Source organism: Fusarium odoratissimum (assembly GCF_000260195.1).
Source record: "Fusarium odoratissimum NRRL 54006 unplaced genomic scaffold supercont1.5, whole genome shotgun sequence".
NCBI lineage: Eukaryota > Fungi > Ascomycota > Sordariomycetes > Hypocreales > Nectriaceae > Fusarium > Fusarium odoratissimum.
Window position 1 is genome coordinate 1,446,562 of NW_022158691.1, and position 16,219 is coordinate 1,462,780.

At 50.3% G+C, this 16,219-nt stretch overlaps 5 protein-coding genes across 15 annotated transcripts; 3 read left to right on the forward strand and 2 right to left on the reverse strand.

The window, feature by feature from the left end:
- The first annotated feature begins 233 nt into the window (after positions 1-233).
- Positions 234-4,197, forward strand: FOIG_04435 (uncharacterized protein). 10 transcript variants are annotated; one of them, XM_031202675.1, is made up of 7 exons: positions 234-686; positions 744-824; positions 932-1,139; positions 1,411-1,544; positions 1,902-2,129; positions 2,201-2,366; positions 2,416-3,764. In XM_031202675.1, the coding sequence occupies exons 1-7, from the start codon at positions 524-526 to the stop codon at positions 2,966-2,968; spliced, it is 1,533 nt and encodes a 510-aa protein (XP_031068122.1). In that variant the 5' UTR covers positions 234-523; the 3' UTR covers positions 2,969-3,764. The 10 variants fall into 10 exon arrangements, with proteins under 10 accessions (XP_031068122.1, XP_031068120.1, XP_031068129.1 ...); XM_031202673.1 differs by having other exon boundaries at positions 1,411-2,129; positions 2,416-4,197; XM_031202682.1 differs by having other exon boundaries at positions 744-1,139.
- On the reverse strand, positions 2,715-4,898 carry FOIG_04436 (uncharacterized protein). 2 transcript variants are annotated; one of them, XM_031202684.1, is made up of 3 exons: positions 3,936-4,898; positions 3,308-3,869; positions 3,107-3,248 (listed from the first exon to the last, which is right to left on the reverse strand). In XM_031202684.1, exon 1 carries the CDS (start codon positions 4,287-4,289, stop codon positions 3,948-3,950), a length of 342 nt encoding a protein of 113 aa, XP_031068131.1. In that variant the 5' UTR covers positions 4,290-4,898; the 3' UTR covers positions 3,107-3,248; positions 3,308-3,869; positions 3,936-3,947. The 2 variants fall into 2 exon arrangements, with proteins under 2 accessions (XP_031068130.1, XP_031068131.1); XM_031202683.1 differs by having other exon boundaries at positions 2,715-3,248; positions 3,308-4,898.
- On the forward strand, positions 4,725-7,147 carry FOIG_04437 (uncharacterized protein; the record flags this gene model as incomplete). Its single annotated transcript, XM_031202685.1, has 2 exons — positions 4,725-5,390; positions 5,441-7,147. 2 exons carry the CDS (start codon positions 4,725-4,727, stop codon positions 6,887-6,889), a joined length of 2,115 nt encoding a protein of 704 aa, XP_031068132.1. The 3' UTR covers positions 6,890-7,147.
- A 562-nt stretch (positions 7,148-7,709) lies between these two features.
- FOIG_04438 (uncharacterized protein) lies at positions 7,710-11,780 on the forward strand. The gene is made up of 2 exons (XM_031202686.1): positions 7,710-8,309; positions 8,419-11,780. The coding sequence occupies exons 1-2, from the start codon at positions 8,130-8,132 to the stop codon at positions 11,305-11,307; spliced, it is 3,069 nt and encodes a 1,022-aa protein (XP_031068133.1). The 5' UTR covers positions 7,710-8,129; the 3' UTR covers positions 11,308-11,780.
- FOIG_04439 (elongator complex protein 1) lies at positions 11,714-16,090 on the reverse strand. The gene is made up of 4 exons (XM_031202687.1): positions 15,716-16,090; positions 13,937-15,660; positions 13,546-13,888; positions 11,714-13,496 (listed from the first exon to the last, which is right to left on the reverse strand). Exons 1-4 carry the CDS (start codon positions 15,871-15,873, stop codon positions 11,828-11,830), a joined length of 3,894 nt encoding a protein of 1,297 aa, XP_031068134.1. The 5' UTR covers positions 15,874-16,090; the 3' UTR covers positions 11,714-11,827.
- Positions 16,091-16,219: the final 129 nt, after the last annotated feature.

A 16,219-nucleotide genomic window follows, 5' to 3' on the forward strand; every position in this document is an offset into this window, starting at 1 on the left:
GATGTTGGCAGCTAGAGACAGCAAGAGAATAGCTCAGCGGGTCCTTCCGGGGCACTAAGCATAATACAGTGCCTCTGATTGATCGCCAGGCTTCGAAGCAGTGCCCAACAGCGGGCAGGACGGCTGTTGATAGCCACCCCGGGCCATGACGGACGGGGCTAAGGTCAGATCCAGCAAGTAGCTCCACTGTAGCATTTGGTATTTGGTACAGGCATTTTTGAGCAAGAGCAGCAAAACGTTAACCCGGTTTGGGGGGTTTCATTCAGCTACCAACGTCACAGCTCGTCAATTGCCATTGGCACTTCAACACCATCTTTTCCTTTCCGACCCGAATCCTTCCTACGACAGTTTAGCCATGAACTTCCGGTAACCCGACAATACCTCCCTCGAAGTCGCCGTACCTCGATTTTATTTCCACAGCGACGCTCTCCTGCAGCGCAGGGCTTTTTGCGCCTGTTGCGCCCGACGTACCTGAAATCTTGCCGGAACGAGATATGCCACCATTGCAGTTACAACTGTCGTCATGCGCGTGACAAACATTGTGGAGGAAATCGAAGAGGGGCTTAGGGAGCCCCAGAACTCTCGCGATGCTCGTGTCGAGAAGCTCTGGGCGAGCCTCGAGCCTGATCATACTGGTGAACTTGACCTAAAGGGTCTGCGGAAGGGGCTTCGAAGGATTGACCATCGTAAGCGAGAGCCCGCGCTGGCTCAAGCTTGGTAGAGATACTGATGAGCAATTACAGCCATGAAGAATGCCGACGATATGCTGAAACGTATAATGGAAGAGGTAGATCAAAACGGCGATGGCAAGATACAATATAACGGTACGCAAATCTGTCTTTGACTTTGGAGCTCCAACTCTTCCAGATATTGCCTCGGTACCTACGGCCACGATGTTGAAAGCTTACTTTTGGCTGTTCGCACCCTTTAGAGTTCCGAAAATTTGTCGAAAATGCAGAGCGCCAGCTTTTTGCCCTATTTCGATCAATTGATAAAGATGGGAATGGAAAATTGGACAAACTTGAGCTTCAAACAGCTTTCAAGAATGCCGGACTCACACTATCGAACCGCCGCCTTACCGAGTTCTTCGATGATATGGACCTCAACAATGACGGTTATGTCACATTTGACGAATGGCGGTCAGTATTTTATTTTCAGTTCTATCTGGATGCTTTTTTGTTGCATTTTTTCATTTGAGATCTCCACTGGCTGTCAGTCGCATCCCATCAGATGCTCAGAGCTCATGACTGACCCTCAGTCATTTTGGCGGGGATAACCCTCATAACGTCATGTGCCAAGCCCAATCGCTGTCATCGGCGATACATTTGCGACCGGTTTCTCGAAGTCGAGATTTTGCTTGAAGCGTCTCCTTGTCGATCATGGGCTTAGCAGCTGATCATGAACTCCCAGAAACTTCCTGCTATTTATGCCGCCCCACGACCATGACTCCCAACTTCATGCCGTACTTGACTTTTACTACTCGGTGGTCAGCGTGACTCCAGAAGGAGACACACTTGTGAGCGAGGAAACATTAGAGGGTCTAGGTACGGACGGCTTCCGCTCTCTTTTCATCACCCTTTTCGGCTCTCTTCTACGAGTCGCTTTCCCCTACGATTTCCCAAGACCTATACCTTCACCCGACCGGACATCGACTTCCGTCAGTCAACCCAGCACCTCAAATCCGGATGAGTCCCCGAATCAGACCGAGAACATGGCTACCGCGGCCGCAGTCTCATATCCCGACTACGATGATGCAGCTACCGAGATATCGCAGGAAATCGCCGAAACGCTTACACAACACGTCGACGATGGCACCCATGGACCTGAACATGAACACACCACTGGAGCTTCAACAGCAGTGCACAAGAAGTTTAGACTAACACAATTTGTACCCGATCCAGGCTACTTTCTAGCAGGTGCCATCGCCGGTGGAGTGTCGCGTACGGCTACTGCGCCTCTCGATCGGCTGAAGGTCTATCTGCTTGTGAATACGTCCAGTCGTACCGAGACCGCAGGTGCAGCACTTCGACAAGGCCGTCCTCTCGCTGCTCTGAAAAACGCAGCAAAACCGTTCGGCGATGCTTTTCGAGATCTTGTTCGGTCAGGGGGTGTTCGAAGTCTTTTTGCTGGTAAGTCTGCATCATAATGAACTAGGGTTCATATTGGCCCTGGATGTGATGGAAGATGCTAACAAGACTAGGAAACGGCCTCAATGTCATCAAAATCATGCCTGAGACGGCCATTAAATTTGGTTCGTATGAAGCGGCAAAACGCGCACTTGCCAATTTCGAGGGCCATGGTGATCCAAAGCATCTCAGCTCGTGGTCAAAATTCGCCTCAGGTGGCTTTGCTGGCATGATAGCACAGTAAGTTTGACAGAAATCTTGACAGAAATTAGAAACTGATAATTGGCAGGGCTTCGGTTTACCCCCTTGATACCCTCAAGTTCCGCCTACAATGTGAGACTGTCAAGGACGGTCTTCAAGGTGCGGCTTTGGTTCGCCAGACCGCTGTGAAAATGTATGCAGATGGTGGTGTGCGTGCCTGCTATCGAGGATTGACCATGGGACTCGTGGGAATGTTTCCCTACAGTGCTATCGACATGGGCACTTTTGAACTACTAAAAAAGTCTTATAAGTCGTACTATGCTCGGAAGAACAACGTCCATGAAGACGATGTCAAACCCGGAAACATTGCCACGGGAATCATCGGCGCCACATCTGGAGCCTTTGGAGCCAGCGTTGTCTACCCCCTGAACGTGGTGCGAACACGACTTCAAACCCAGGGCACGGCCATGCATCCCGCAACATACACTGGTATCTGGGACGTAACGAAGAAAACGATTCAACGAGAAGGGTATCGAGGCTTATACAAGGGCCTTACACCCAACCTTCTGAAGGTCGCTCCCGCCTTGAGTATCACTTGGGTGGTGTACGAGAATTCCAAGAGAATTCTTGGATTGAGCTAGAAGCCCCAACTAGCGATGAGATGAAAGGGCCAAACACAAAAAAACTACAGGGATCCTCCCCTGTTTCACAATTAACATTTACTATACACACGCACGCACGCAAATTTCACATCAACATTCTGGAAAGCGAGGATCTAGCGATTGGATGGCATTGCGTTACGATGGGGGAATATTCTGGCGTTGAAGGGATTGATATATCAGAAGAAAGTGGCCAGCAGCCATCGTCAGAAGACGAGGCGATGATTCGGCTGACACTGCATGTTTCTCATTTTCGGAGGTGCTGGGAGTCGGTGGTTAGAATTGGGTGGACATTTCCTTGTTCAAGATAGAAGTGGTTACAAGAAGATGAGGTCTCGTGATGAATCCATCAGTTTCCTTGACTAGGTTTGAAACGATAATGAAAGTTACTCTGACTCGCCATTTATGAAATTGTTGAATTGTGAAAGGCGGCGGGCTAGCTGTGAGAGGTCCTGGAAAACATCCGAGATCGAGCATGCCCATTTCGGACACGGAATCGGAGCCGGAGATGTGGGGCCGGCTCCGGCGGAATGGTTCATACAGGAGGGGCTGCCCTGGGTAACCCTAGGACTCGTTGGACTGCAATAACAGCCATGAGAAGGTAATAATTATGAAGGCATGGCGGAAGCTTGAGGTGTGAAGCTCACTGCTGGAGGGATTGTGTTCTAGACTTAAGAATGAAAGGAGGTCCAGACGGAGCTGCCCACCAAGCTCATAATTGCTTTGGGAGCTCACAAAAGAAGCTTACTACCGCACTGCAGATCCGAGCTCGGCTGGGGTAGCTTGGCCAAGAAGTAGTCGTTATCAATCAGCCCTATCACGTATCCTGCTGATTATTCTCGATCATCAAACGTCATTTCGCGATCTTGACTCGTTCCTTTATCTTCCACAGTCACAGGTTGTCGTCAGCCGCATGTCAAGAACTCGCGGCCTTTGCTGCAGGGCTTACGCAACATTGTAACTATGAATTGAGCTTGCACAGGAATGGCAGTTGGCAAGGGTCGAAAGAGGACTGCGGGGTTGTGAAGGTTGGGGGAACTTTTGTAAAGTGATAGAGGATCCTTGCTCTGGTGGGAGACGGAAGATAAGACGAGGGAACGGAAGATTCTGAAGAGAAGTTGAATCGGAGAAGAAAGAAGAAATATAAAGAAAAGAGAGACCTGGGGTAGAGATAATATAACTCATAATATTGAAAATACCGTATAGCCAAGAAGGAAGCATTGAACTTACCATGGCTTATAAGTTGGAAAATACGATAAATGGATAGCTTGATCGGACTTTTTGCAGTATTACGCCGCTTCATATGCACATTCAACGCTCGCCCCCAAAGAGCAATAGTGTGATCGGCCAAAGTCGTTACATGATCAGAAGCATCGCAACCAAGCAACGTAACCGAGCAGGAATATTCAGTCTAGAACCATGGCCATAGGCTGATTGTAGGAAACAACAAGAGAGGTGCTGTAAGCAAGACCCGTTCCCCTCTTTTTTTTTCATCCGCGCCGCAGCTCAACTTCATCTTTCTCTCATCTCGTCTGGCATTCTTCACCTCAATAATCTGGTGATACACGGCGTGAGCACGCTCAGATTCCTCTTGTGAAGAGTGCCACGTACGCATCACCTTAATATCCTTCATACTTCAATGAAAAGGGGTATTTGACGTGCGTCTGGATCAATTGCACCGTCTTACACGCCACACGCCCACAATCATACTGTACGCCAATAACGAGACAAGGACAAAATGCCTGCTCCTTACTCTGACAATCTCTATTCCGCCGACTCTGACGATGAACCTGATGCCCTCTCGCCAACAGACGGTTACTTCCACGCGTCGTCTGAGTCGTCGTCATCTCGCTCTGGACAAAACGTACCTCATGTTCCAAATGTGCTTGTCGAGGACCCAACTCAATTGAGTCGCGATGCAAAAATTCAAGAAGCAGAGAGGGAGAGGAGGTTGTTAAATACCGGAGGCTCTGCTGGACGCAACCCTGAAAGCACTGCCTCGTCACACGAGAACGCGAGTGGCTCGGAGAACCCCATCGCATCGACGCCACGTTCTCCTCCAAGAGCTTCTCCTCTGTTTGCTCATCCAGTTGACGCACCACCTGCTTACTCGCCCTCACCTACAACAACTTCACCGCCAACTACAGTGAATAACTATCAAACCTTTGCTTCTACAGCTACAATGGGTCGGCCTGAGGAGAATAGACCTTTGATCAACCATGCTCCAGAGTCTATGAGCAGCCCCTCCAACTCAGCTCAACAACCATCACGTTGGCAACAATTTAAAGACTCCGTCTCAAACTTCAACATCAGGAAGAAAGTCAAGACAGTCCTTGCTTCGCTTCTCATTTTCTCTGTCGTTTTTATGATCTTCAGCAGCTTTACTATGCAGTCTAACCACGGCGTAAGTCTTACGTTGATATAATACGATATCTGAACTAATATAACTGCTAGCCACACTCAAAACCAGTCGAGGATAATGATCCCGTTGCACCACCTGCCGACGACGGCGATGACTTCGACTGGAATCCTTCGCGAACTTGCCTTGAAAAGCCTCAACACTCCGCCCATTTCATTGAGGAAATCGATATCCAATCTGACCGCAACCTTAGCATTATACAAAGAATGGTCAAGTCCAATGACCTTAAAGGATGGAGCACCCATGTCTCTGGTGAAGTTATTCTTCGGCCTGTAGAAGATTCCTCGCCTGCTAGCATCGAGCTGCAGGTTATCTCCAACCACGACAACCTCAGGGTTAAGGCCGACTTCAACAAGACAACTCAGGTCTTTGAGATCAAGGTGCCACGCAGAGTCGACTGGAGCTCGTCTGACAAGGCTCCTTGCATCCAAATACGTATCACGGTCTCTACTCATCGTGAGACTATCCTTGACCATCTTAACATTGAGACTCAGCAGCTTGACGTCAACCTCAAAGAGGGGGTCGTTCTGGGAGTCCAGAATGGGGTCAACATTCGAAGCGCCAGCGGTGATATCACTTCGCCTGGCATCAAAACGATCAAGGGCAAGGAAGTTGTTCCTTACACTCTCTCATCCCGCGAAATCCGCATTCATACAGCCAGCGGCGATGTCAAGGGATGGTATCCCCTTTACGACCTCCTCGACATCGAAACGGCCTCAGGCGATATCATCACCAACATTGGACCGAAACCAGTGAACCCTCAGAATGTTCGACCTGCTGAGTTTCGTGTGCGCTCTGCTTCAGGCACGGTCAAGATTGATGAGCCTCTCACTAGTGCTCAGAAGGCTGCTCGCCCAGATCGCGAGTTCCCACCACGCGACTACACAGTTGATATCATCACGGCATCTGGAGATATCACGGCCGATGTCGCCGCGAGCTCACTAGCGTCTTTCAAATCGCAGTCTGGTGATATGAAGCTGCAAATCTGGCCAGTTCTGGACTCGAGTTTGTTGACTATAAACGAAAAGGCGAAGCCAACAGTCATCACGGACACAAAGAGTGGCGATACGCATGTGACGATTCTGGAGCCCCTGTGGACGAGCCTTGCTACCATCGGCGAAACGATCCCTCCCGTCAAGCCTTATGATCCGACAGATGGTAGCGATCCATACATTGTTCTCCCGGAAGGATCTGAGCTTGCTGAAATTAGCATGGCCAGACCCGTGCTTTCGGTTCTTCACTCCAAACACAAGTCAGTCAGCGGCAAAATTGAGCTCTACTATCCTAATTCTTGGGAGGGCATGTTCTTTGCAAACTCCATTTCGGGTTCACAAGAATTCAAGGGCAAAGACGTAACAGTTGACCACGGAAGAGGATCGATCCCACCACATCTCATCAGTGGAAGAAAGGGCAAGGGGTTCTCCCAGCTCGACATTAGTACCGTGTCTGGCGACCAATTCGCCCTGCTCGGAGAGGAAGCATGAGAGAGAGATACAAATAGTAATGAAATAAGGCAACAGCGAGATACACGAATGGATAATGACTATGGCGTACCGGCGTTGATGATATTACACGAGAACTTATTGCTTGGACAGCACCATTCGTTAAGGATAGGAACTTGGGATACCATATCGTTCGTTGAACGTATTATTGACCGCAATAAAATACTCATCAAGAACCTCCTTGTCCCAACGAAACAGTTTTTCGAAACAATAGCCAAGTTTATTAACCCCAGATCCATGAAGTGGCTGGCCAAGGCGTGGTAGCGGTAAAGCCGTTCCCTAGCCGACAGCCCGTACCGCGGGATATATTGAACCAACTATGAAACGACTTGGCGTAGTTTGCGCTGATTCTTTCCATGATATCATTATAAAATAGTGTAACTCGAGTAGATTGTTTGCATTATGCATTAGCACAATTTGTGCCGGGTTCATGGACATTTATGCGGGCAACCTCTAATTACAATGAATGGTATGTGATTGGATTGGCTAGCAGCATTCCGAATGACAGTTTTAGTGCATTATGACAACGGTTTTTGAAGAATGTTAAAACGGCTGTATCCAAGCCTTATCGCTAATAAAGTCCCATGATCATAAAAACTGTTGGTTCATAGGCTCCCCGTCCCCCCAGAATTGGATCTCATCCATGCTCTCAGTTCCTAGGTTGCAGAATAAACGCCATGGGAAGTGGCACGTGCTTATACAAGGGTCATCTCCATCTGGATCAAGGTCAGGTAAGGTTGGGCACTGGTCTTGGTACCTATTTTCAGCTGTCGAATCACTGATGTCGTGCTGTATCTGGTACCCGCTAGAGCCCGTACGGAACCTTCATCCACTACCTACTGTCCACCATCATCATTCATTCAATCCATCCATCCACCCTCTACAGTGTTCGACTATCCTCCCACAATTCAATCCTCTCTCCCAACGTCAGCCGCACTCTCACCAGGTACATCGCCTGCCTCGATCTTTTTTTGCGACGCCCTTTTTCGTACTACGACAATCGAATTTGCGATCCGCTTTGCCTGCCGCTCGTTTTGATGATGCCTCTTGCCCCTCGAAGGCACCCAAAATCCGTAGATTAAGCACTTCCACCGAGCTTAATCTCTTAAGCAACCTGCTCGTCGACGGAGGCTCCCGCTTCTTATTCACTCCCTGGACCGTCACCGACAACGAATATATCGTCGCGACTTAGATACATACATCCGAGCATACATCGTCCGTCATGCAAGCTCCGTCATCCGGTTCCCAACGCGCCTTCGCCCATCGTCGCTCGCCTGGCGCTGAGCCAGGGCCACCGCCAAATGTTCCTGTTCGATCCATCTCGCCGGCGCTCCAGGCTCGAGCCTCGAGCGCCTCAGCGAGATCTGTACAATCGACTGGGTCTCGCAGGATGAACCGTGAAGTGAGTATATCATAGTGCTCAGCGTGGGCAAGACTGTGCCCCTGCCGAGCCCTGCCCCACGTCCATGCCCAATTGCAAGGCAAGATGCTGACGCTCCATGATCTCTCAGGGTTCCGGCAGCGGTTCCAATATGCCTCTATCGCAGATCGAAAAGAGCGTCACACACCTCCTCGTCGCAACAAAACAGCTTCTCGAGACCTTGACCCAATGGTCGCGCGGACAAGCTACCGATAGCCAAGTGTCTGACGTTTACGTGCGCTTGGGTTATGAATTCAATATGGCGTGTCGCGCATTCACGGCCATCCACGTTGACACATCTGATTTAGGAAACGTGCCCGATCTGCTGCGACATATTCTCGAAGCGACGTTGAGCCAAGAGGCGAGTGCCGAGAGTTTGGAGAAATATTTGCCTAGGATCCGGGACATCATTATTAATCTGTTACACGGCCTAAAGCGCAAACAACAGAAGCTCCGCCAGAAGCAAGCTCGGGACCGCGACGGCCATGCACCTCCCGACAGGGCAACCAGCGTCAGTACCGTTGGAAGCGGCAACAGCGGACTCACCAATATGTTAGAAGAGGGTCTAGAGAATGGTTTCCAGCCTGATTCGCAACCGACTGATTCTTTGCGTCAGTCGGGTGGCAGTACCAACCAGTCCCCACGTCGCTTTAATGCTCAGCGAGAATCTTCTCGAGCTTCCGCCATATCAGAGCAGTCTTCCCTTTCTAGCAACACGATGCAAAGTATGCCAGTTGTTCCACCTTATCCAGAGGGCGAAAGTAATATTCCTACTGGACCTCCAGCACCACCTGGACCACCTGGAGGGGAGCTAAATATCGATTCGTTCCCTCCGCCTCCACCACCTCCGCCCGACAATACCTCGAGTGCCCTGGCAGCTCTGCAGAAGGGTGGAGACCTGGAAAGACGAGCTTCACGCAGATATTCTCAGTATCAAATATCCAAGCATCTGGGAGGTGCTAATGGTGTACCGATTCTTCCGCCGCAGAATTCACCTGTGCCAAACCGAGGAAGAAAGGAAGTTCGAGAATCACTGCGCGCAGTTCAAGGTCGACAGTCCATACGCCACAACCGTAATACCTCCAGCCAGTCTCTGCGAACTACAGCTCCTGCCGAAGACTCTCCCGTCAGGATACCAGACAGTGTTTCCGAGGAATCTTCATTAGCAGAATTACCCGCAAAACCAGATCCTCCAACAGTGCAAACACCCGATGAAGCATATGCTGCCAGCGCAACACTCAGTGGACCTCCCACTGATCCTATGTTCTTCAGCGATGATGCACCAGAGACACCGAAGGTTGAGAAGCCAAAGGTTGAACCTGAAGTTGCCCCAACACCACAGCAAAAACCTGCCGAGACCTCTTACTTCCAAGATTCGCCCCCTCCTACTCCCACAAAGGATCTGACCTTGTTCCTCCAGTACAAGTCCAAGGTAAAGAAGTTTGTTCTGCCGGAGGGACGCGCCGAACTTACCATCGGACGGCTTCAACTTGCATTTATTGAGAAGTTTTCCTGGAATACACAACATAACGGCGCAGATCTTCCTGAAATCTACATTCAAGATCCGGTTTCTGGTGTACGACACGAATTGGAAGACCTCGCGGATGTGAAAGACCGAACTGTTCTGGTGCTCAATGTTGAGGCTCTGGACGAAGTCAAGAAACATATCGACGATGGAATTGCATCCTTGACCGAAATTGTTCGGGATGTCAAACAGACAGTGACGGATCAAGGAGCTGCTCTTCAACGAGTCTCGGACCGACAACAAGAGGCTGCCAACGAAATGGCTCGACTGGCACTATCACCCCCATCAACTTCTCACTCGTCTGACGGGACTAAGACACAGTTTAGCTCTGGAAGGAAGCTGGATAGTAGTCATCTCGGAGAACTGAAGACCTTACGACGAGATCTGGCCATTATGCGACAGACTTACTCTAATTTCCAGGCCGATATCCAAGACTCAATGGCCACCATCCGCGCCAAAGCTGCCAATGTCAAGGTCGCTACAGCCAAAGCTGCCATTCCCGACATCGAAGGCGACGCTGGTTACTCATATGTTACCAGCGGACGTAAGCAACTCAACAGCGACTCTGATCGGTTGGTTGGTAAGGTGGACGACCTCCAGGACCTTATTGAGGATCTGCGAAAGGATGTGGTGCACCGCGGTGTCCGACCACTGCCGCGACAATTGGATTCTGTTGGAAAGGATATCGCAACATTGACCAAGGAACTGAAGAGAATGGAAGAGTACATGACTCAGGAGAAACCTATTTGGACCAAGATTTGGGAGAAGGAGTTAGAGGACGTGTGCCAAGGGCGGGACGAGCTTCGCCTTATGGAGGATCTTTTGGTCGATCTGCGGGACGATCTGGAGAAGGCTTCAGAAACGTTCACTCTCGTGGAGCAGGCTACCAAGGAGCAAATGAAGGACAACGGCACTGGTGCAAGTGCTGGAAGCGCCCGCCAGTTCTCCAAGGGCCTTATCAACCTCGGCAACAGTGCCGATCAAAGCGCCGCAAAGGAAGGTGTTCTTGGTGAAGTGAGAGCTTTACAACCTAACCACGAAGATCGACTGGAAGCTATCGAACGTGCGGAGAAGCTGCGGCAAAAGGAGCTAGCAACGCGCCAGGTCAACCCACTGCACCGAGAAATCACCAATTTTGTTGCGGACGGCAAGCTGAAGAAGTCAGGCGGGTTTGAGGAGGTCGAGCGCGCGCGGAAAGCCAAGGACGACCGCATTCGACGAGAGGTTTGGCAGCGTCAGAACGGCATCATTCCTGAGAACCCCATCGGCGAGGAGGGAGCGGACGCTGAAGCTGATTTGGAAGACGAGGATGCGGCATTTCTCAGGGAGCTCGAAGAAGACGAGGCCCGGCAAGCTCAGGCTCAGGCAGATGCAGAAGCTGAGGCAAACCAGCCTCCACCACCGCCACCAAAGGACGACGACGATAAGCAACCTGATCAGCCAAATGGCGCTTAGTCAGTCACATTGGTTATATGATCGAGTATACATATCTTGATGTGCCTAGATCGGTTCCACTTTGTTTATGGAGATGATGCCTGGGAAGAAGAAACGCCTTATGCGAGATTGTTTGAACGCGATATGTCAGTACGGAATATGGTTATGGACTTAGGAAGGACGGACGGATATAGGAGGCAAAGGCTCTCTAAGCCAGCATTTTCTTACCCCCTTTTTTCGATATTCTCGTACTTAGTTAGCCTTTTTGCTCGGTAGTTTTTAGTTGGGATTTTGACATAGCGGAGGCGAATGGGATTTGTTTCTCTCACTTCATCAACTACATTTTATGAGATCGAAATTCCGTAAAAGTCTTGCTTTTTTACTGGGTTTGATTCTAGACTTGTGACATGCTAACGAAGATTGGCCTAGAATTAATGCCCTTAACTAAATCGAGGCACAATATTACGATATGAGCATATTCCTATTTTACTGGTTGATTGTATTTGATCGTCTAAACATAACTTTTGACATAAATCTATCATCATGATCCTAAAAGCGTAAGTTTCTTAACCCCCTTAACAATCGGAGGCTCCAACTTCTTGCCCTGTCCCATCACAAAGTCCTGCAGCACAGCTTCACCTCCTGTAGCCTGCCAGGTTGGCTCAGCATCATTCTTTTGCTCGGCCTCTGCCCCGGGCACCTTGAACACCTCAGCTACCGCAGCAGTGCAAGCCTCAGATACCTCAGCCATGAGAGCTTCGGCAGCACGCGCACGCTCGGGCATGTTCCTCCGCACAAGCGCGAAGATAAGGCGCTCGGCATCTGGAGCAGCAGCACTGACACGGTCAATAAGACGACGAATACTGTTGACGAGATATTCTTCCTCGTAGACTGTTCCCTTACGTCCACGAGCACGCTTCTTCTCCTCGCGCTTACGGTTCTTGCTTGTGGCGCGACTGACTCCTGTTCCAGCGGTTCCCACACTTCCAGCCTTGCCTGTATATCGTGTAAAGAGTGATGCACTGGTGCTGACACGGGAAGAGGCGGCGACAGAGACATCATCAGGGATGTCCATACCACCAGCGCGATCTCCTTCGTAGAAAGCCAGAGGGTCTTCAATAGCCTTACGGCGAAGCTCGGCAACACGAGGAACCTGAGCCTTGAGCTGGGCCTTGCAGTCAGCGAGGAATTCGGTCGTTGTGCCTAGCGCATCGGCGAGACCAGTGTCGACACTGGCAGTGAGGAGGTCAGGGCGGTTGCGTTGAACAACGAGACGGATAGCGTCTGCAAAGTGGTAGCCCTTGCACAGGCAACGAACAGCCATGTCGATAGACTCAAGGTATTCGAGGTGGATGGTAGCAGCGGCAGAGTAGTCCTTTGCTTCCCAGAGAGCATCTGCAAGGTTGTTGGCAAGGTCGGACATGGCCTCAGGAGACATGGGAGGTTGCTGCTGAGCTGCAGTGTAGAGACACTCTTGCCAACATGTAGCGCCGGCGGTTCGGTAGCAGCTGGTTGCCTTTGCCCAGTTCTCGAGTGACTCATATGCGAGGCCTGCTTCTCGGTAGGCTGATGTGGACTCAAGATAGGCGGCGTAAGCGGCTGTGAGTTCTCGAAGGCGAGGAGGGTCGTAGCGGTATAGACGGAGAGCGTCGTGGTATAGGGAGTGTTTGGTGGTATAAGCAAGGAGTTCATCAAATACATCCATTGTTTGGAGATGGCCAAGGGCTTTGATACGACGCTCAAGATGATCATCAATCTCGAAGTGACGTCTAAGCTCGGGGAGAGAGTGCAGGTTTTGAATGAAGGGGAGGTATTCGCGCGGATCGCGCTGGGATTGTTGAGCGACAAGGAGGGCCAGATCAAGGTTATAGAGCCCAAGGGCATTCTCATATAGTCGGTTGACGTCGACCAAGAAGCAGATATGCTCGATTGCCTTTTCAGCAATCTTCTCATCCTCACGCATCAGCTCAGCAACTAGAAGAAGGCCGTCGTCGAGTGCAGGCGGAGACTTGCAAACGTGTGCGGTAATGGTATTTTGAAGGTTGGTAGCCTTGCGGCTCTGGAGGGCGTCGAGAAGAGCATCGCAGACCGTGTTGACCTTTGCAGCAGAACCCCGTGGTGCGGGCGACAAGTCAGAGGGAATCGTATCAGCTCCAAAGCCGGTAGATCGCTTCGTATCTTGATACATGGTCTGAGTAACATCCTCAGCACTGGTCTAGGTTAGTAATGGTCCTGAAAGGTTGAAACAAGAAAGCATACCGGAGAGAAGAAAGGAAGAGATCGATATGAGCGACGTCAGGGATCTGGTCGAGGAAAAGGCCAATATTGGCCAAGAATTGCTCGGGCTGATGGTCGTAGAGAATGTTCATATCTACACGCTGAGTACGACAGTATGAGAATGCTCGAGCGTAGTTCTTCTCATCAATCAGGTTACGGATACCTGCCACGACCATGGCTCGAGGGAAGACGGTCTCCAGGTTTCCACGGGGCATCTGCAAAACAATGCTCATGTTGGCGGGAATAGCTGTGACAAGTCGCGATCCACGCTCCACACTGCGGCAACGCTCGTCGGTCTCGGGGTCATCTGCAGGAACTTCAAGATCTAAGGGGGCATTAGTAGGTAGTCACGAAAGACAAAAGAGTGACTTACCATCGACGTTGGCGGACAAGTGAACAAACTTGACCAAGTGGTTATTGGTAGTGAAAATGAGATGGCTGGGTGTGACGATAAATGAGGTACAGTTCTTTGCCAGGAGACGAGAATTGGCATAAATATGACCGTTCCTGGAGAGGCCAAAGGCAACGATCTCATCGTCAACCTTGCTAATCTCAAACCAAGGCAGCTGTGTTTGGAACTGCACAGGCAGCATCTCATCTCCAGACTCGCTGATCTGGAATAGCTTTCCCGAGTTGTCCTGGCCATACCCAGTGAATGAGGTATCGTCTTGGTAACTGGTTGTGGTGACAAGAACCTCCCGAGAGTTGACGTCTGCGACAGATACTTCACCCTCACCCGCAGCCTGTACGAATCGCTGAATAAAACCCTTCTCCTCTTCGTAACCGAAGTAATGAAAAGCATCGGCTACAGCGGCAATTCTCAGAAGAACATTGTACCCAGGGCTTGCCATCTCGTCAAATAACGCCTTCTTGGAGAGCTTCGGCTTGATGGATCTACCGTTTTTGACGGGCCACTCATAAACTTCGATACCCTTTCGGTGAAGAACCGCAAAGGACGTGTTGTCACGGCCGAATGCAACGTCGACTGCCGCTGCAGGAACCGTAATATCGAACATTGACATAGGGGGCGGTACATTGGCTGTTCTGAAAGGAGTCAACTTGACTGTTTCGCCGTCAATTACCGCAACGGCACCATTGTCGTGCGGCGGGTGGCACGATCCCCTTGCTGTATGGAAGATGTGCTCTGTCACAATGACAGTATTTGTTGAAGTAGCAGCAAAGCGCAAAGCCTTCTCGGGATGCCATGACAAACATGTCGAGCTAGCCTCGATAGGGATCTCTTGTTTGAGGTACCAGTGGTAGTTGCCCATAGTCCATAGCTGAACCATATCCTTGAAAATCACCGCTAGGACAGTCGAGTCTGAGTTCCACTCAAGACGTATTCTCTCATGAGCCTCAACTGGCCCAGAAGGAGAACGAAGTGTGAATTCGCCGTGCCGTAGACCGTTCCTCTCGAAAAAGACCACATCGATCTGGTTTGACTTTCGCTGAATACCAGCCATTAAGTTTCCGGCTGGTCGCCAGCTCAGAGAACTCTCGAGGCCATCAACTGGCTCACTTGCACTGTCCAGCTCACCTTCTCGTGAATAAACTCGAATTACACGGCGTGAGCCTTCTTGAACCGAGTTGATGGCCACATAAGCGCCATCGCCTCTCCAGCTAATGGTGGTGGCACCATCCTCGTGAGGACTGGGTAAACCCTCATCGACCTTTTCTGGGATAGTAGGATCACGCATGGCCTTTGCACCTCGACCTTGGAACTGAGTCTCCTTCTTTCCCCATCCGACGGATACGTGCTTCGATGCGTTGAGGTCCTCGACTGTCATGGGGATCTCAGCAACTGGGTCAAAGGTTGAACCCATGAAGATGACATTGTTCTCCTTTGTGACAACAATGAGGAGTTCCTCATCAGGGGACCATCGCGCAGCAGCAATACCAACATCGATGGAGCCAACAATCTCAATATGAGCACCTTCGTCTGAGAAGTCGTCTTCTCGGACTGTAACAATGTCACCTCCTTCGAAGACCAGACATGTAGTTGCTGAACCACTGAGATACTGTAAACTGACGACCTTGTCGACAACGAGATCTGGTGATGGGTTTGGAGCCTCCCAGCTGGCTGCAGTACTGACTGAGCTATATGGAGTAAGTGACTATTGCGTGTAAATTATTCTATAGACGATGTACTTACATGTCTCGATCTCCAGAGATTCTCAACAACTCAATCTCACAGCTGTCCTCAAAAGGTTGGGCTACGACAAGAACCTGATCCTTCTCAGGATCCCAACACGCAGCTGTGACATTATCGCGCTGGCATTGTCCAAATCGAATGTTGCGAAGATTGCGCATCTTGACTATTTCTCGCCTCACCACCAAGGCCAAGCTTTAGTTGTCTGATAATCTTCACCAACAGCACAGCAACTGTCGATGTAACTGCAGTAGTATAAAATGGGCAGACTGTAGGCCTGTATGCAGCTGTCGTTCGACCTGCTCTGGTCTGTCGGACAAGGCCGAGCGTGCAAGTGGTGATATTTTCTTGGTGTGGATGAAATGGGCAACCAGCGGCGATGGATTTGCTAGATTTGGTGTCGATGCCCGTAATCGAGATTTTTTGCGGTACCTGATTAAGCTGGTGGGTAAAGTACTGATGCGGGGTGCTGGGGCGGGAAAGATACATGCTATGACTCCCAGATCA